The sequence below is a fragment of the Venturia canescens genome, chromosome 4, assembly GCF_019457755.1.
Source record: "Venturia canescens isolate UGA chromosome 4, ASM1945775v1, whole genome shotgun sequence".
Taxonomy (NCBI): domain Eukaryota; kingdom Metazoa; phylum Arthropoda; class Insecta; order Hymenoptera; family Ichneumonidae; genus Venturia; species Venturia canescens.
Window position 1 is genome coordinate 20,135,744 of NC_057424.1, and position 20,283 is coordinate 20,156,026.

General features: G+C 41.8%; 1 protein-coding gene across 3 annotated transcripts in view; it reads right to left on the reverse strand.

The window, feature by feature from the left end:
• Window positions 1-20,283, reverse strand: part of LOC122409898 (hemicentin-1-like) — a 192,635-nt gene that overhangs the window by 29,725 nt on the left and 142,627 nt on the right. For all 3 annotated transcript variants that reach the window (XM_043417793.1, XM_043417792.1, XM_043417794.1), the window contains 6 exons: window positions 17,489-17,599; window positions 12,501-12,591; window positions 12,016-12,128; window positions 7,304-7,467; window positions 3,422-3,566; window positions 1,443-1,573 (listed from right to left, as the gene is read on the reverse strand). In XM_043417793.1, the coding sequence (XP_043273728.1) occupies window positions 1,443-1,573; window positions 3,422-3,566; window positions 7,304-7,467; window positions 12,016-12,128; window positions 12,501-12,591; window positions 17,489-17,599 (755 nt within the window). The remainder of the gene's footprint in view (window positions 1-1,442; window positions 1,574-3,421; window positions 3,567-7,303; window positions 7,468-12,015; window positions 12,129-12,500; window positions 12,592-17,488; window positions 17,600-20,283) is intronic.

Below are 20,283 nucleotides of genomic sequence, written 5' to 3' on the forward strand. Positions count from 1 at the left end.
TGACAGAAAACTCAAGAGAAATAAATCTCCGACGATTTTCATAGAAAAAGTTGGAGAACTCGGTGCGAATTTGCTCAACATTCGATCCATTCTCATTTTTCACTTTTTTTTACTTTGCACACATCATTTTGGAGTATTCCGGATGTGCTATGCGCTGAAATATCGTGCCAAATATATTTCTATCGTTGTGAGGAGCATCGGGGAAGCATTGAAGTGCTAATTTCGATTCGAGTTGTGAAATAAAATTTCAGTAAGTTTTTCTATTCTCGTGGCAAAATTTTTCGATACTTATGAGCCGCATGCGTCGTGGATAGAACGAAAAAAAAACTTTGTTGATAATTGATGAGACCATTGTCACACACGGATAATCGTGCTTAAACGGTCGCGTTAATATTCGATGCCAGCTCTACCGCCAAATTAGCTTTATCATGCTTCCTGTGTAACCGAAATGTCATTTTGTCCTATGAAATTTTCAATGCTTCAATTAGCATGGCAATCGTGAACTCCACGTCGGTTGAATTGAGCCTAAAAATAACGCTGGAAACATATTTTTCAGACGAATATCGACTTATTTCGACGACTTATTTGCAGATGTTAATCGATAACGAACTAAATATGAGAGCTTGACGTTTGCGACGTTTTGTCAATGTATTTTCCATGTTGATATCCGCAGGAAGCAATAATTATGCAATTGGTTTAGCATCCAAAATGAATTACCTTCTGGAGGAAGGAAACTGTGGATCAGCATAAAAGTCATTCAAGGAAATTCATTTGGTAATCAAATTAACAAAGAAATTTCGATAAAATAATTTGAATACATTAATGAATAATAAACAAATGTTCTGTAAAAATTTCAAGGCCCAAGAATACTTTGTTCGTGAGAAAAAAATTCAAACGGATTCTTCAAATTAACACGGTGTCTCTTACGGGTTTCAGTGATTTTCCCGTCTTTATATATGAAATTTGCAGACACTGGCAAACAGTTTTTTCAGAAACTTCCCTAAGTGATAGAAAAATATTTGAAAAATATGCTTCCAACTTAGTGAAATCTATTCAATACTTATAAAGGTCGCAATTAATGATATTTTTTTCGAAAAAACTATGTTTTCCGATGGACGCAACTCGCACTAGGGACTTGCAATGAAATATGAAGTACGGGTGAGAAAATATTGATGTAATTGAGAAAAAAATGTTTTTTAGGCGTTTCTGCCATGTTTTAATTATGCCAAACGTTTGAACACCGATTATGACGTGAACGCGCGCGCGCGCGCGCGAAAAATTCTTTCAATAGCAGCTGCTTAGACGGTACAGGTTACGAGGTCGCGGCGTTGCCAAACTCACTGGACCGACTACGCAAGTCGCAATAATTTTTATTTTGACTATCTCGCTACCGGATGAACTTCCTTAGCAGGCTTATGAAGTATTAGTGAAAAGAAACTTACGTTGTGCATCCACGTGAGCCTTGATCTCGGTGGATTCGTTTTAATATGACACTCGAAATAAACATCATCGCCTTCCTTGATGTCCTCGGGATTAAGGGTTGAGCCAAGACTCAGCGATACGACCGGTGGATCTGGAGAAAGTTCATAAATGCAGTGAAATGTAAGTTTTCGTTAGGGACTCGAAGGATAACAAAAGTTCAATGGGTTCTTTATTATTTTTGGACTTTTCCTAAGGAACGTTAAGGTTCTCTTGATAAATTGTGATATTTGTGAGCGTATGACTGGGGGGATCGAAGGTTGGGAGAAAAGTGCATTAACGAAAGGGCATAAAACCGTTATTTGTTTGACGATGCTCAAAAACTTTTGGGAATTTTTTTTTCGTACACGCAGATTGGCGTGTCCGTTGATTCCGTTGGTATTGTTCTAACTACTGAACGTAGCATGTTAATGTTTTGGCCTTTTTTCTATGGCAGCTCCGTGTTTTTCTGTCGTTCGCTTCGGAAAGCTGTACTTTGGAGCTTTCGAGTTGAGTGGCTTGTATTGAAAACTGGAAGTGAATGGTGGAGGGAGCGAAAAAATAGAGGGAATAAAAAAAAAAAAGAAAAGTGATGTACCGTTTCGTCGGCGTAGAACAAAAAATAGAGGATAACGAGCGCGCGGCGCATTCTGTATGGCAAATTGGGTTGGGAGCGATCTCGCCCCGCAGAAAAATCGTTCGACCAACAAAATCCAAAGATTTCCAGTCCGCGAGCGTTCTCGCAAACGCGCGTTTTTCATTCCCGTCCTTCTCGCCCCGGTAAAATCCATAATTTTTCACGTGCTTCGAACACCTCATATACCGGGGTGAGCGAAATCCCGTTAACTTTGCCTGTACTTCGATGGATGTTTCTGCGTCCCATAAATTTTCTTACACTCAATAAAAACGTCGAAATCTCCGTGCGGGGGGCGGCTCGCTGAGAAATCGGGCAAACACCGATTCGAAATGAGCCGCCGCAAGTTCTTTGGATTCCCTTTTACTTTTTTCTCCCTTTTCTCTTCCTCATGAAATTTCATGGCGTCTATATTCGTCGCCGGTTCTTGCGCCTGCTTCATAAAAATGACAAAAATCCTCGCGATCTTCCGATAAATAAATAATGCGTTATGGCGCATAAAATGAAACGTATGCTGCCATGAAAAAAAGATTGGCTCTCGTCAACCGGAGATAAAAGATGAGCCTGGACGTGTCGGTAGGAATAATAAATATCGCTGGTGCTCTAAAATAATGAAAGAATTTGTAACAAAGTTGTAACGATGGAGTCAACGAATCGTTTGGTAACGCAACGATGAATTTCATTACGAATATCACTTTTATTCGTTCAGATCGTGATGAAAAAAAGAGCAGAGCAAAGAGAGTTGATTTTCAATGGTGATTATTGACTTTTTATTTTCTTTTCGTTTCTGCGCTTGGAATAAAAGCAGGGATTTTTGAAATAAGAGGTCGTGAAAATAGTCGGTATTTTGTTTATTTATAGATCGAAGGGGGATCCCGTGAATGTCTTTACTTGGAAGCGAGCCATTTTTATTTGCCACGCGCTTGTTTTCTTGGTTTTTTTTTCTCACGAATATTTTTTATTCTCGTTCGCTTGCTTTGATTCGCGATACAGTACTTTAGTGCGAAGTTTTGATGATATTGCCCGAAGGAAAAAAGAGCGCAGATGTATCGGCGTTACTGAGAGAAACGCGCGCGGGAATCTTCATCTCGCCGTACTTTATGACGCATATAAAAGATCACAACTCAATCGGGAGGTTATCTCGTTCGAGATGCGCACGAACGCTCCTGTCCCCCGGTCGTAAAACAAAAAAAACGAAAAATAACATAAAAAATGAGTGCGAATGCGAGGTTTGAAAGCGGAAAAAACGGCACGCTTTTCGAGGTCTCGCACACCCTGACATTCGCGCCCTCCGCTCTCATATAACCGTTATATAAATGTATTACTCACACACGACGTCGATGGTCCAGAAGGTCTCGAGGTAGAGTCCTGTCACGTTCGGATTTTCGGCTCGGCAGGTCACGAGTTTCCGGTCGTCGTCTTTTCCGGGCACGAATTCTACTCTGCTTATCGTACGGTTTTCGCTCCGTTCCTCCTGAGGTTCGTCATTAAAAAAAAAAAAAGAAGAAAAGAAAAAATAAGTAAACGACAATGAATAAAGAGCACGAGCGTAATTCGAATTATTATTTTTATTTAAAAAAATATCATTTCATTTGGGGCGGAATAAATTTATCGTTCGGCGAATTCGCGATCATTCGAAGCGGGCAATCGATTCGAGGTTTTCAACGTTGTTGAAACGCGAGATTCTAATCTCGCGTAAAAATTAATTTTATAATTATGTAGGTTTGAGCCCTGCGATAGAAAGTCTGAAAACGAAGCTACGAATGGAAGAAACTTATTTTATCAATTCACGTCCCGGAGGATCGTTGCTGCGAGTGATTGAAAAGTTTAGCCGAGGTTTATCTTCAATAATGTCAATAGCAGAAATCTTTATTCGCTCGTAGCGTTGTGTAGCGCCGTTTTGTCTCGATGCTTGTCTTTGGTTTACGTTAATTCGATGTGGTCGAGGAGTTTCTAGTAGTTGGAAGCGAGCGAGTAGAATCTTCCTGACTGCAAGACTTTTTGTTTCTACACCTGGTGTATATAAAGTCCCGAGAGACGACGAATTCAAACATTCTCGTGCTGGTGAAACTCCAGGGAATGAGGATACAGCCGGAAAATAGGGTTGGAGAAACCCGAGATGCTCTAATCCCTTTCCTTCCCTTTCCTCCCCTGCTCCCTTCTCAATCCTACAATTCTTCGGCTCCGCTTATTCGCAAATGGGTGCCTATATATACGGCCAGTTAACAAAACCTCGAATGAGCTATCTTGTTAAGAAGAACTTATTGGAACAAAGAGTGTTAAACCGGAGTTGGAATTCCGTACGAGCTAGACTCGTGTGTGCATAGCATTTCATCAAAGTCGGTATTTCGATCGCGATGTAAGAGAAAATTCTCTACCGTTTTCCAGTTTTTCACTCAGCCAAGAAAATCCTTAGGATTTTCGGGCTTCAAATTTACGAACAATTCAACAAGTTTATTGTCAGCTTTTTCCGGATGTTTGAATCATTTTAAAAGCATATCGTCACGACTTTCCAACCGTATTTGGATTCGTACGTAATTTTCTTGCGCGTTTAATCCGGCTCCGAATTTAGCCGAATAATTGGGCGGTTTGTGCTATACAATTTGTATAGCGAGGGCCCTGCTGCGCTTGACTTAAATTCTGCTGAAAACCGCACGATGTCATCGCGTCCGCGACCGACACATTATTTCGGAGCTTCCCGCATAACAAGGTCAGGTGTAACAAGGTTTCCTGGTTCGCTATTTAATTTTGTAAATAATAAAGGCAGCGATGCAGAGGACGCGTTGTAAGGGATGCTGTGCGAGAAATCACGGTATTGAATGCTCCCCGTGCACAAACAAGAGAGATTTTACACGTTCGTGTACTCGACGTATATAACTGTTTGTATTTTATGCTCCGCTTAGAAAGCTCTGGTTAGTATAAACCCTGCGGAACAATAAACGAAACGGGGAAATTCGGGGCCGAGGATTCGTGCAGCACAATTTAGGCGAATCGAGTTCTGATTAATTGATGGAATATTCTGACTAACAAAGACAAATAAATCTGTAAAAGTCCTTCGATTTCGTCGCTTGTCACAGGCACGTTTCGACAATATTTATCGAGTACGAAAGCTCCCGATACCATTCCCCCGGTGTATTGATCTTTCATTTTCTTTATTAATCACGCGTTTCCAATCAACTTTTTACTGGTTAAACACAATTGACGCGTTTGGTTTCACTCGCGCAATTTATTCATTGAACATTAATATTTCCACAGCTTGTTGATCTTCGAAAAAAAAAAAAACGATTCTTCGCGGTACCGATTCCTCCGATATTCCAAACGAAGTTAATCAATGTTGTTTCAAATCAGAAAGAAGCTGCGTTCAACGTTCAAATAATATTCACCGTTGGCCCCGCTCTGGAGATCGAACATCCTTTATCGTATTATTCCAATTCCCATAATTCCCATTATCAAATCATTAATCCAATAAATCAACTCTGATATTTACGTATCGCGATTTAACCGTCGTACATTAACAGCTTCGCCGCTTGTTTATCTTGCAGAAAAAAGCCGATACCTCGGAACGGTTTCTCCGATATCGAAATAATGGAAGCTAATCAACGTTCATTCAAATGAGTGAGAATAAATATTTAAGGTCGAAATTGTTTTCGATCGTTGCTGGTTTTAGTAAATAATTTGTATTCATTATCGTTTTATTTATCCAGAACCCGATGATTCTGTGGAAATTTAAATCTTTTACTATTCACCGTCAAATATTAATATTTTAAGTGCGATCGTGTTTGCAGACGTAAAAACCATACTTCGGAAGGATTTTTTTCCCTCTGTAATGGAAGCCAATCCGCAATATTTCAAATGAGTGGGAATGAACATTTAACTTTGAAATTTTACACCGGATCGTTGCACGTGCTTTGTGCACAATATTTATTCCTTGTCTCACTATTTATGGGAAATTTAATAAATTTGTTTTGGTTTACACGCTCCGTGGCACTCATCGTATCTGAGTCTAGACTCTGTTCTGTGTCGAAGGAGGGTGGAGTTCAGGGAGGGTGAAAGAAGAGCTATGATACAGAGAGGGCAAGTCCCAGGGTATACCGGATAATCAGGATGGTAATACACCGCGGTGTAGACTCTACGTGATCGGTCGGCTACAGGATCTGCTTATGTTAATATCTGTCTGCGCGATACTGCGAATATATATACGACTATGCACACCGAGGAGAGCCATGTAGTAATTGATTATCGCACAGGCTTTCCTCAAACGAGCAATTCCCCAGAGCGCTTTCCTCCCTTTTTCCAACTTTGTTTTCATCCGGCGCGTTATTTTAGCGTTCAACTGGCGAGTCACGGCTGAGGTTTATGGTATTTTAAATCCAACGAGTAGCAAAAATAAAGTTTGAAGACGCTCCGTTTTTTCGGTTGCTCGTACAACGAATATTTCTCTCAATAATATTGAATTTATTGGAGAATGAGGAACGCGATTTGTTCATCGAAAAAAGGCTTAGTTCGGAGAACTCCTCGAAATACTTTTTGGCAAAAACGCCTGAACGTTAAAGTAAATGGATTCGGAAGAAAGGCTTGAGAAAAGGTAGTTCGCCATGGCCTGCCAGTTGTGTTACGATAAGTTCAGGTGCACCGGAGAGATATCGGGGCGGATTGCTCACGGGGAAAGGTGATACCATTCAGCTGGGAATGGGGAGCAAGGGTCAAGCCTGATTCGGAGAATAAAAAAAGCCTGAACTGTCTCGGAGCTTCGCTCGCCGGATGGGACGGAAGAAGGCGAGTGGACCTCCATTCTCTCGGCCATATCCGGAAGATTTCTAGATCGGGGCTCTCCGGTAGCAGGACTGTCAGCCATTTCCGTCGTAAGACGTCCCGAGGGGCAGTTTCATCTATATCGGTCAAATTTATCGCTACCTCGGCGGAGGATGGCGCGGAGGTGGGGCAAACGGGATTCGAATTCACGTATCCTGCGACCGATCTCCATCTCTCTTTGGACCTTGCAACTCGAAGCTTTTTGCTTTACGAGTTTTCTCATATTTTTTATCGCTTCATATACACTTTCGTAATTCCCGCCGTTTCGATTCTTCGCTCGTCGCATCTGTGAGAGCAGAGAGACCGTCGCGGGAGAAACGAACGTTTGAAGAAGTTTGGAAAAAAATCGAATCTGCCAAGTCGCCGGGGAATTTTTTGTGTTAACGCTTCGTTACTCACCCTTATGTGCTTCAACGATCTCTTGCCCTTGTACCAAGTTATGATCGCCGGTGGTCTGGAGCCGGTTGTGTCGCACTCGAGGTCGTACCGCTGCCCAGCTTTCAACGATTCTCCCTCGGTTCCGCGCAGCCCCGGCCTCTTAATGACGACTGACAATGGTTTTACTGCGAATCAATGATAGAAAATAAAAATAGAGGAAAGAACAAATGAACATTTGTCGTCGACGAAGGGTGAAAAAATGCAGCGATCCGTAAAATGATCGATGCTCATTCGACGCATATTTTTCAAACTAATCGGAACTTTTGTGATCGCGAACGAGTATATAGGCGCACATTAAATGTCTGATTATCGTTTTCTCGATGACACGAATGCCGCGCGGTGAGGAAAACATATCGGGCTCCTGGCAGGGGGAGTTCAATGCGGTAAAAACCGATATAAGCACGCGAAGAAGAAAGAGAAATGCGAAGAAGCGAGAGGGAGAGAGAGAGAGAGAAAAAATTCGAGATGCGATAAATTTGTTCGCACGAACGAACCCTGCTCTCGCGACGAGAAAATTTTTCCCACTCGTTTCATTCTCTCTCATCTCTTTTTTTCCTCCATCTTCCCTGTCCTTGGGCTCTGAACGTTGAAAATAGAGCAGCGGGAGGGAAAAAAAGCAGTGATAAAAACTCCCTCATAGATTGTCTACCCTTCGCAATCGTACATCACTTCATCTCGTCGACATTTAGATCCTTTATATCAATAAAATTTCTTTTCATACCCTCAATTTATTAGAGTTCTACGATTCGTTATAAAGTTCGTACGAGGGTTTGAAAAAATGGCTCCATCCACTAATTTCGTCATGAAAATCCTTATTTTTCGTACGACAACATTTTTCACGTTGCATTATCCTGTAAGAATATATTTTCGCGCAGAAGAACCGAGCAATATCGAAAGTAACGAGAGCATTCCTCAGCTCTTTTCGCATCCGAGTAGCAATGAAAACTAACGCAATGAAGCAAAATAATTGAGGGAAAAGTGATTCCCTGATCTGGCAATTTGTATGATTGCGTGTAAAGACTGCGAGTTTGGAGGGAAGTTAACTGGTTGGTGCACAGGGTGCGAGGCAGTGTCAACGAGACCATTCCGTTATCATGCACATGCTCGTGTGGTCGCGATTATACGTCATCGTTTCGCTGGGACAGGAATGCACACTGAATAGACTGGTGAGAGTGGACGCTGCGAATTTGACCATCGAAATATCTTTCTCTCTTGCTCAGATCGTCGCCCACTCGTCACAGTTCACGAACTGACAGTTCGCGTTTCTCTTTCTCCCTCGCGCGATTCGTGCACACCGGAGCGCCCTTCACCTGTGGCTGCGTTTTCCCTCATGGAGTTGATTTTCTCGCTCCCTCTCGATTTCCGACCTTCCCTGATTGCAATTTTACGCGGTACCAACGACTCGATTAATATCGACCTCACGTCCCCGCGAACGAGCCGTAATCACGAAACGTAATTAGCAACGAGCCGTGGACGGAGAGAGACCGAAAGAGATTTAAAGGCAGAAGGAGCAAGACGGAAAAGCGCAGAAAGGGATGAATATTCCCGCGACTTCATTCTACCGCGAGTTAGCGTGATTACAGCCCCCGATTTTCCATTTAGACGAATTCTAATGCGGCACTTTGAAGAACGAGTTTCATTCTTTACTTTAGCTCATTTATTCCAGTTCACAATCATCGATTATCCATATACAGCGGTGGTGCACACACCTCTGTTTGGAGAATTTTTCACATCGTATCGTTTCATTCATCGTTATATATTTGAACATTCGGAAAGAAACTCGGTAAGCTTCCATGACACTCGCGTTGTCAATTGTTTCTTGTAATTCACAATAATTACGAGTGTGGGCTTTTCGTTTCTGGAAAAAGAGAGGACTTGCGAAAGGATTTGCGAAATGTAATTTGACAAGCTATTCTCGGGGAGTTTCGATTTAAAATTAAACTACAGAAATTTAACTGTGACGCCATGGCTCGAGCAGCAATTAAATTGAGGAGAGAGAGAGCGAGGAGGAGCGGGTAGAGCAATGGAATTTCCATGTTTATGCATTGGCGTTTCGCGCAACCGCGAGTATAGATGAACGGGAGAATCGAGGCTGGTGGGGGGAGGAGAATGATATTGTTTTCAATTTCGCGCGAGATATTGCGATGATAGAGAGAATGAAATAGAGTGAAATAGAGAGACGGAGAAAAAAGAGGGAGAGCGAAGAAGAAAAAATGGAGAGTGAGAGAATAAGCGGTGACGGAGGCCGTTAGCGCGATAAATCCGGCTTTCCAATTGGCCGCCATCATTCCAGATACGATCCATTCGCCCGTGAAATATGAAAAATACGAGAGTCCGAACATTTTGTGTCTAGCCATGTGCGGTGTATACTACACATATCGATTCCTATTTAAACAAAGGAACGTAACGGTCAATAGTTTGTAAGCGTGAAAACGTATCGGTTACGCCCTTTTATTCGACGGACCTTTCATATACGCTGCTTTTGTACATTTTTTCAATCGAGTATTTGCCTATACGTGCAACCCCAACACTCATATATATTCTCCATATATAAATATACATTATATTATCAGCTCTATCAACGCGAGAATAACGAATACGTTAGAGACATGACACACGACGGGATAAGCGTGTGCGAGGCATTCTGTCGGAGCTCCATGCGAGCTTGACTCTCGAGCGTCGAAAAATTCATCTACGGTTTCTTCTTATATCGTAACGCTTGTTTTTTTTTTTTAATTGTTATTCGATACGTCGGAATTTAATATGAATTTAAAATAATTTGAGGTTCATTTGACACGTATACGAGTATAAATTGCGCGAATGTGCTTAGCGGTTATCCGTTTCCGATATTTAGTCCTTTTCTGACATTATGCTCAAGCTTAACGCGCACAAAAGTTTAACTATCGTCCATAATGGAGCGATCAATGGTTATGAAAGTTGGAGGTATGCTTTCGGTTTGTACAAAACGGCACACACGCCTCAGACTTTCCATTAACCGTGAGTTTTGCTCGTCGCGTATTGTTCGAGGGGGCGCAAGGCGGAGAAAAAAAGTCGCGAGCCCTCATCGCTCTCGGTTTTTTCATTGCTCTTCGGGCAATTCATCGAGAGCCAACTATACCCGTGAGCCATCAGCTCATCTCATGCCAGTTTTGAATCCCTCATTTCTCTCGCGCGGTAGCTCTTGTCGAGGATTCTCTGTCTACCGCGTTCGCCAATTGGCAAACCCCTGGCGTACGCATATACGCCCGCGCGCTCAAGTTTCAGAGAAGCGTCAAGCTTCAAAGTTTACTTACACTTTTTTTATTCTCCTCGTTCCGTTAGGAGCTACTTCATGGATGCGCGTGGCTCGTCCTCGAGCGAAATATGGAGGTTGAAGAAGGGCGTAAAGCCGCCGACTCGACTGGCCGATCTGAGACCATCTCGACCTTTTAATCCGAGGGCAATAAATGTGTGTTTGTAATGGCCGTGAGAGACGGATGATAGCAGTTCGGAGCGTGAAATGAACGCGCACCAGAGGTGCAGTTCATGCGTGATTCTCCCGTCACTTAATGTCCTCCGAGCACACGAAAAAAGACTCACGGAATCAAAGACTTTTTCAACGCTTTATCTACCTTTTTTCATTCAACTTTTTTACCTCGCAGCTTCGCAGTTTAAAGTGCTTTTAGCCAGCTTGGAATAGCGCATTTCATTTTATTCTTTTCGACAATAATTTCGAATTCAGAAAAGTTATTCGCTCAAATTTTTTTCAATTTTTCATCATTCACCCATTTGCTCTACGCGTCGTTCGCCGTTCCGAATAAAACTTTTCTCCACCTCGTTGATGGCGCTAGATTTCTGGGGCGTGGAAGCTCCGCCGTTATATACCCAATCATCATTCCTCTCTATTTTTTTTAATCTCACAGTAAGAGAGAAAATTTATTATCTAAGCAAGGAAGAGTCGAAGCACAAAGAAAGTTGATAGGGTACGATTTAATGCGAGCTCTTTTTCTTATCTAATTCCCTTGTCATTCTCCGGGTGAATTCCTCTCGAAAGTGAACGACACAGATGAGGGTAGTGGAAATAAAGCTCGGGCGGTTCAACGACTCGTCATCCACTCTGACCTACCCCTTTTCGCTCCTTTCCTCCTATATCTTTACCTCTTTCACTCTCTTTTGGGGTTTCGCTGATTTTATCGTTAATGCGAGAGCTCAGATAAAACTTTTACTGCCTTGATTTGTTAAGCTCTAGATAAGAATTTTTTCCATCCTCGGACGAAACATCGCGGACGGACCGTGGCCTCGAGACCGCCTTTTATATACTCGCCCAATTCGTATGCGGAGTGACATTGAATAATTGATTCCAAAATCATTCTCATAAATCCAATGACGTATTTCAAAGATTTGCAATAATTCCGTATATTTACAGTTAATTGCGAAACCAAATGCCGATGGAACGAATTTGAATGCGAATCGGACGTGTGACGTTTGCCGTCTCGACCTCCAATAGAAAAGAGCCCTTAAATCGTCATTTTTCGTCGTGTCTTGTGTGTTCGGGTGTCCGCTCAAAAGTGCCTCGTTCGAAAACGTCGAAAATATTCGTGATTTTTTTGACATTCGTTATTTCATAAGGAAAACGACAACAAATGTAAAATTATCTTTTAATCGAAGGGAAAAAAAACGTTTTTCATACTTACAATTGAGGTCCAACGTGACTGTGTATCTTTTGGGTTCGATAAGATGAGTGTTCGATGCCTGACACGTGAAGTTCGTTCCCAGGTCAGCCCTCGTTAACGATTTCACGACCAATCTTGTCAAAAGAAGAAACATTAATCCCTTAATAATTCATGTACTAATTGGAGATTAACGTTGAAGTAGCTTATTAGAGAAATTATGTACGAAAGTGGTTTTCAAGATATGATGCAATCCATCGAGCGTATATAAATTGGTCGAAATTTGAATTTACAATTCGCATTCTGTGCAGCTAATTTGAGAAAATTGACGAATTAATACGAAATATCATTTATTATTTTCTGCATTCACGTTTCAGTAATTGCCAATTTCGTAATAATTGAGAATCAACAACAAGCAATTTAGCAAGGAATTTTATGGTGCCCAGCACGAAGTTTTGCTCTGTTCAACGTCATTATAACAGTCGTTATTAATATTCTCGTAATCTTACTTATATTCGATGACATCTCCAGCGTCCTTGACGTATTCCTCGTTTCTGAAATTTCCGTTGACGAACCAGCTGATTTTTGGTTGCGGGGTACCTGTGTCCGCGAATGAAAGAGGCGCTTTTAGTTTCGTGTCATATTCGAGGTATTTAGAGATTTCATTAATAATAAAACGAAAACTGTGAGAACGCATTTTCCGCTATAGTAATTCATGAGGAAAAATATATGCTTGCAGAGGTTTTTCGCATAATAATTCTCGATCGATAGAACCGAGGATTATAACGAGATATAAATGTGAAAAAATGGCAGGTAAAAGTTGGTTGGACCATAAGAATTTTCTCGTTCACGTTTGGAATCATGATAATAGTAATAATGATCCATGGTCGTGGTACTGGGAAGCTTAAACCTGGGCACTAAACGTAAACGCAAAATCGTTCGAAAATTGAGTTGTAGAGTTTTTCTCTCGCGGTTGTAAGGAAGGAGATTTCTGATAATAAGGATAATAAAGGCTTTACAGGGGTTTGTTGAGCGATGTATAGGCTAGATCGTTAAGGAAAGACGTTAGAGTCGATGGCTATTTTACTTTACTTTTCTTTTACTTATTTTTATAGTTGAGTAATAAAATCGTAAAAAAACGAGAGAAAGAGATTCTCGAAGGGCTCTCTTTCGAACATTTTCTTCGTTGAGAGCTTTCCCAGTGGGCAGTTAGGCAAGAAGGATGGAGATCGGAAAGACCACCAGACAGCGGCGACTTTCTCACAGCGAACTTTTAAATTAGCCGATCCTGAGCTATTCCTCAGTAAGAGTGGGGCCCACCGGCTCCCTCTATATCTTACCAAACTTTTAAACCAAAATTGGGGGAGAGTTTAGTAAAGCTTTCTTATACACAGGCCTAACGATACAAATATATGAGCACCGGGCGAGAATACGTTCGGCGACGAGAAAATGGCTTCGGAAATCGTTTCTCCTTTTCTTGTTTTATGCCACGAATCTTTGGGATTATCCAGTCTAAAGAATGTGATTTAAAACATGGTGTAACGACTAATAAAACGGCTTTATTACGTAATAACGTAGATAACTCTGCTGACCGAGTTTGCCTCACTGTATTCGGAGTCACGAAAATTGATTAAGCCGGCACGAAATCCTTCTTAAATCCTGAAACTTCAGACTCATTGATATTCAGGATGGAAGAGCGTGAAATCGCAATTTAATCACGGGGATATGCCCTGAAACACGATACTTAAAGTGCCGTGACGATCTCTTCGCATTTTAACGGTAGAAACTATCCTGGAGCTTTTCCATTTCCTTGACTATTTTAAAAACGTGAAGCATCTCGCGATTTGAGATTAGGTACGTATCATTGTTATTCACGATGCTCTTCAGCCGTGATTGCGTTTTAAGCGTCGTTTCTTCTTGAGGAGGAAAGGACTTGCGAGCGTGTGCTGCTGCTTGTGTATCGAGGGTGGTGCAGCGCAAACACTCTTCTCGCGGGCGGAGCGTGAAAAAGACGAGGCGAAAGAAACATTTGTTGCGAATTCTATGAGGGTTTGGCTATTCGAGTGATCGAATTAACGCCACCGCGCTTAATTCCTCTCGACTTGGAAACTCCCCGCCGTTACGATTGACGTTTCTTCTCATCCTTTCCCCTTAAGCGTTCCCTGCTTCGGTCACCTCTGAACTCTGCGCTTGCTCATGCGCGAAACTATTTTTTCTTGCGGAATCGAGCGAGCACCGAATTTTCGGTTTGTCAGGTAGACCAGAAAATCGGGTAACCCTTTACGGCGTCGCACTAAAACCCGTAAGTGGGCTATTCGCTTGGAATACTTCGAGGGCAACATCCTACGGAGGTTTTGGCTGCGATGAGTTGTGCGAGATGTATCCAGATCGATAGAGATGGCTGCTCTTGTAGCGAGAGGAAGTACACGAGGCCCTTGAGTTGCAAAGCACGAGGAGAGCGGAGAAAGAAAAACTCTTTTATGAATGAGAAATAAAAAGAGGCGGAAGAGGCAGGGAGAGGGGGCAAGAAATTTCGAGGCGAGCGCTCGCCCGAAACGTTGATGAAATGTGTGCAAAGAGGGAGAAAGGGATAAAACTTGGTTTGAAAGTGGCAATGAAAGGTGTGTGGGAGGCCACCAGCCAGCAAAAACCAAAGAGCAGGGAGCGCTGCTGATATAAACGCGGCGAATATTTTTTCCACTAAAAATATACAGTCCAGAAATCGTGGATGTCTCTATTCGAACGTTTCTTTTCCTCGGCCTCTCGCTAATCCCAAAAGGTACTGTCCGTTATCTCCGGATTAAAATCCGCACTTTAGTACCCACGCGATAGGGCCACGTGAGCCCGACATTAACCCTTCACTTGAAGTCACCTCCGCTGACTCTATAGGCACGCCGCCACAAATGCACAGAGCAACCAGAACCGAGCTTTGCGTTACTCGCTAAAGTCCCGAGTTCATATGCTTATATCGCTAAGAGGATAAAACCCTTGCTAACGTATCTGCGAGTCATCTACCGACAGGCTATATAATCAACTACCGTAAATTTACCAACTAAATGAGTACTACTGGTTCACAAAATATCGCCGAATTTGCTCCAATTTATGGAGCCTTCTGGATAAAATTTAAGTGACCTTTGGTCTTGATGGAAAATTGATAGAGTGTAAATGTAGCTTATTTGGGAGCGGCGTATGCTCGTTATTTCGTATTCCAAATTAGCTTCTTCTTCTTCGCTCGGAGTGAATACGTTTTGATAGCAAAGCTTTATACTTGGATCAATTTATTGGGAATTGTGATTTCGAGTGAAATGTTTTTAACGATTAAAGCGGAGGAGGGAATTTAACCCTAGAACGCATGACTGGGGTGTGAGCACACCCCACGCGAACTTCAAACTACGCTCCCGTCCTAACAAGCGACATTATCGACTGATTATTGACGGATTTTTTTACATATAAATTCAATTGAAATTAGTTTTATCGTACATCATTCTTTTCGTTATAAAAAAACGAAGAAAATGGTATAGGATAAAGTCAGTTTAGCATCGTAGGACCGGGTTTATAAGCAGAAAAAGAGTGGGGTGCGTTCAAACCCCGGTCATGAGGTTGAGGGTATGAAAAAAGGCACATGAGGTGTAGGGTTAAGGATTCAGCGGTTCTGCAGTTTCCACTTCGATCGTTCCATGGCACTCGCTTTGCATCTCATTCAAGCTAATAATCAAAACGCAGTCTGTCTGGTCTAAATTCAGCCAATAACAAATGTATCGAGTTGAAAATTTTCGATGTCTGTCGACATGGTATTAATTTTTTAAGCCAATTTAAGTTTGTATAATTCAACCTTACCCAGATCATTTTAAAGTATTTTAGAATTCAGAATAGAACACGACAAGCGGACAATCTTTTCTCTAATGTAATTATTAAGTTTCTAACATGCTCTTATTCGCCTCTTTACATTCTCCAACGAATTCCTTAATATCATGAGAAATAATGTAACTCTATTATTCTTCGTTATTACGCCAGAGATTATTCATAGTGTCACCAGCTCTTCGTTTCTTCGTATATAGTATAAGCTGTTGTAGAAAATAGGAAACAACAGTGCGAATCCAAAGCAAATGACGATAACAGGGCATCTCTTAACTCATTGTATTTGAATTTGTTTTTCCTCTTGGCTCGAGTTCTGCACACGCGAATATATAGTAGATAAGACTGTGATCGTGGAACTCGAGCAGCAAGGATGAAACATTGAAAGTGCGAGAAATCAACTACTAACCGTTTTCCTTCTCGACGTGAATTCTCTCTCCGAAAATTCTGATCGTGCAGTTTATTGGTTACGGAACTTTAGAGTTTTCTCTGAGCGACGTCATAGGGATGTCGAAGATCGAGTAAAAATGAACACGACGAGGCGGGGATAAAATGTTAGAATGATTAAAATTTCGAACGGCTAAAATCTCGAGTTTATAAAGTTTTATAGGCTCGAAAAATTCACTTTCGATTTTTTGCTACTTTGTATTCTGATCTGTAAAACAACTACTCTCCATTTTGAATTCGAAAATATGAACTTTTGACCTTCGTATGGTCCGTTAAAATAGCATTCGAAATGAAAATTATCGAAATATATATTTTCGAGTAAATATGAATTCAAATAAGAAACATTCGCTTAAAACACGTAATCTGCTGAATAATAGGCGATCGGAAATAAGAATTTCGAATTATTCTTATTTTTCTCCGACTTGATATTACAACTTTGAAAATTTCGAAATGCCGACCGTTCTTCAATTTGGTTATTCGGCATCGCGAATTCTACCCCGGAATGAGTATTTGGTAAAAAAAGCGTTTCGTGTGCAGAAAACATTTTCTTTCGACTTTCCATTTCCCAAAAACCAACGAAATTTAGTGCAAAACTTCCCATAGCTTCGACTCTATCCTCTCCGATTCTCATTTCTTATGTCACCGAACTCCGCGAAGAATTCTTTTCCCCGAAACGTGGAACTTTTCACTTAGCCTCACTCAGTCGCCGATAAAAACTTGGCTGATCTAATAATACAGGAGGATAGCGACGTCGAGCTCGCGGCAACCGCGGAGCCCTTCCCGGTGTGCCATCACATCAACCCCCATACATCGGGGAAGGTCTGGGAATTTGAGCAATTTGTGCAAAAAGCAAAAGCCGAACAGCCTCGTAGTATTCCTTCAGTCTCGCTGATTATACTCTTTTGCTAGAAGTCTGTCTCATGTATATGTGGCCCGGGATTATGGTTTCCGCACTTTTGCGTAGCAGCTCGTGTTCTCTAAACCCCGCTTTTTTGCCTCCCTACTTATTCGTATTTGTTGCAACCATTTTTATCTTTCATTTTACTATTTTCCCATCCCGTCTTTCCCTTCCATCAGTGAACTTCTGCGTTACTCTTTCGCTCTGATTCCGGGTATGAGCGAAGAAAGTGAATGGAAAAATTGCTGAGGGAGTATACACAAATGAGTTTTTATTTCGGAGAGGTTTATAACTTACCACCCGTCACTCGACAAGTCAGCGTCAGATCGTCGCCCTCCTCGTACGGCCCGACTGTTCCGTTTAAAATTCTGCTCCACCTGTCTAAAATCACCGGCTGTTCAGGAGGAACTGAAACATCGAGAAAAAACAAAAACATTTTTCCATTAAAGCTCGTTGTAATTCAAAACGGTTAATTAAGATTTCATTTAGAGTATAAAACAGAGAAAAGTACGTTAGGAGACTTGAGAGGCGGGACCGATTTGGTTGATTCGAGACCTTTGACAGGTGTCGAACACGATTTCGCAAGAAATTCAACGTTGAACTTCGCCATCTAGTTCTCTCGGGGATGTTGGTCCAGCATTTTATTTCATGCCCTGGAGCATCTGAATACTTTTTTTCTGATATGAATAACTTTCGGGGTGTTTCACGTGTATTTTCGTATTTTCACCAATTTATCGTGTTCATTTATTTGAAAGGATAGAGTTGAACGAAGTGTTATTCTGTAAAAAATAGAGGAATCAAGCTCCATTCAAATTCGCAGAGTACTTTTAACGCGTTTTCCTTCTCTGTCGTGTTTCAATAGCGCTCGGGATTTGATGCTTTACCAGTGAACCTCAAATAATTACACATTTTTCGTATTTTCAATGTTTGCGAATAGCTTCATGAATTCGTAAGCTTCCAATAATCACTACGAATCCGAAGCGCAAGGATCAAGATATACCCTGTGTAATGGACACGTACACACGCACACACACTCATTTCCACATCTGTAAATATATTATTAATTCCTCAGGGCACTATTGCGATAATATGTATTCAACTATGACCCCTGGGATGTACGAACTACGAGCATGAATTGCAGATTTATTTCTGTCGGTTTTGTGTTCCCTTGGTACGTTGAATTTTACGCAGACCATCGGGGGATGAGAACAATGATTTTCCGACAGACGCGGTGTGTCGGCTTGCGATGTCGTAATAAAAAAAAAAAAAAAAAACCATTCCGGACTCGTCTCCCTTCGGGACTAGTGATAGACAGTCCTTTAATAAATAATCAAAAAAAAACGTGTTGTGAAATAACTGTAGGTGAGAGTCGAGGAACAATAATAAATGTTGAGGGTAACATATTGTTGGTTGTTGTTAATTCAGAGTGATGAAGTTGATGGAAAGAGTAATTGAAAAGAGTTTGAACGATCGGTGGAGGAAGGTATTTAATGAGCGCGATAGTGGTTAAACTCGGGGGGGGGGGGGGGGGGGGAGGAATGATTGTGGAAATAGAATATCGAAGCGTTGTTTATTTCGTCGTAAATAAATTGATTTCGATGGAGAGATGAGAATGATATTATTGTGGGATTCGATATTATGATGCGGCACGGGAGATGCGGCCCAAGATCACTAATTAGCCATTTATCGTGAGCGCGGGGTGTCCTGATTGACTATATTCAAAGGCACGGAGGCTGGTCGAGATGCGGTGGAATTCCAGAGCCGTCGGGTTGCCAACGAGGGAGCAGGCGAGATGGCCGACAGCATGGGATGTTGGAAAACAGAGGTCGGGAAAGCCGGGAGAATCCGCGCACGGTTAGATAGAGACGGAAAGTATGTATTGAAGTAGTTGACTTTGGACGCAATTGCAACGAGCGGGCGTATGTGCTCTATCGTACCGAGTTTGTACTACCCCAACAAAGAGAATCTGCGGGGAGACTCGAAAGGGGATGGAAGCATAATGGCAATTACCGGTGGTAATCAATGGGCCTTGCTCAGCGCGTAGCGATAATTTTAGGGCGGTTTCAAATCGTTCTCTTCACTGTATGTAGATATTCAGACGCGTCTCCATATGTGTGCGCTCGTCGTCATAGCTGTGCTCGGCTCGGAGAGAGACAGAGACGGACTCGGCTCACTGTTATGCATATTACAGAGAGATAGCGAGACTTTGACAGAGGATAAGAGGATGAGAGTGAGTACGCGAGACAAAAAGCCCGGGAGAGAGCGAGAGAGAGAGAGAGAGAGAGAAAATGGAAGGGCGGAAGGGGGCAGCGGTATCTGGAGAGACTCGAGAGAAGGAGGGAGAGAGAGAGAGTGCAATGGGGAAAACAGGAATGAGAGGTAAAAGGGTCAAAGGAGAGAGGAAACAGTGCGCGGTAACAGAACTATATTGACGTCCGTAACGCGATAAAAGACTGGACGTACGAAACCGTGGCAATTTTTAATTGAGTTAATTTCTAGTTGGTTTCCGTTTCGACACGAACAAATGCTTTCACAATTCAATACAAAGGAGTCGCGATCGGAAAGTTGAAAAATGGGTCAGTAGTTTTTTAATTTGAGTGTTCGTTCGAGGGTCGACGAGTCGTATAGCGTTGCTTTGTGAATTTCCATGTAATGCGATATTCTGCAGGTGAATTTATTCATATCTGGGCTTATATGAGAATGTTTGTTTAAGTAGTTGAATGGAAGAATTTATTCACTGAAATACTCCGACAAGTTATATCAATAATTGTTCGGAGGCAAAATTATTAAAACATTGCCACTGGTGCGATGAGCTTTTACCGGAGGGAATAAACGCACTCCGTACACACGGGCGCCGATGATTTTATTCATTTCTTTACTCCCTGCCTCAATTATCTTCGTATCCTCCGACAATAGAATATGATTATCGCTAACGAGAAATAATAACGAGGCAGGAAAACGAACGCTCACTGGAAATCTGCAATGTGTTCAATAAACACGAAACACACGGAATTGATCTTCGCTTATTCGTTGAACAGATTGCGTTGGAAGATGAATGTTATTTGAAGATTTTACTTTCAACATTCGTTTGG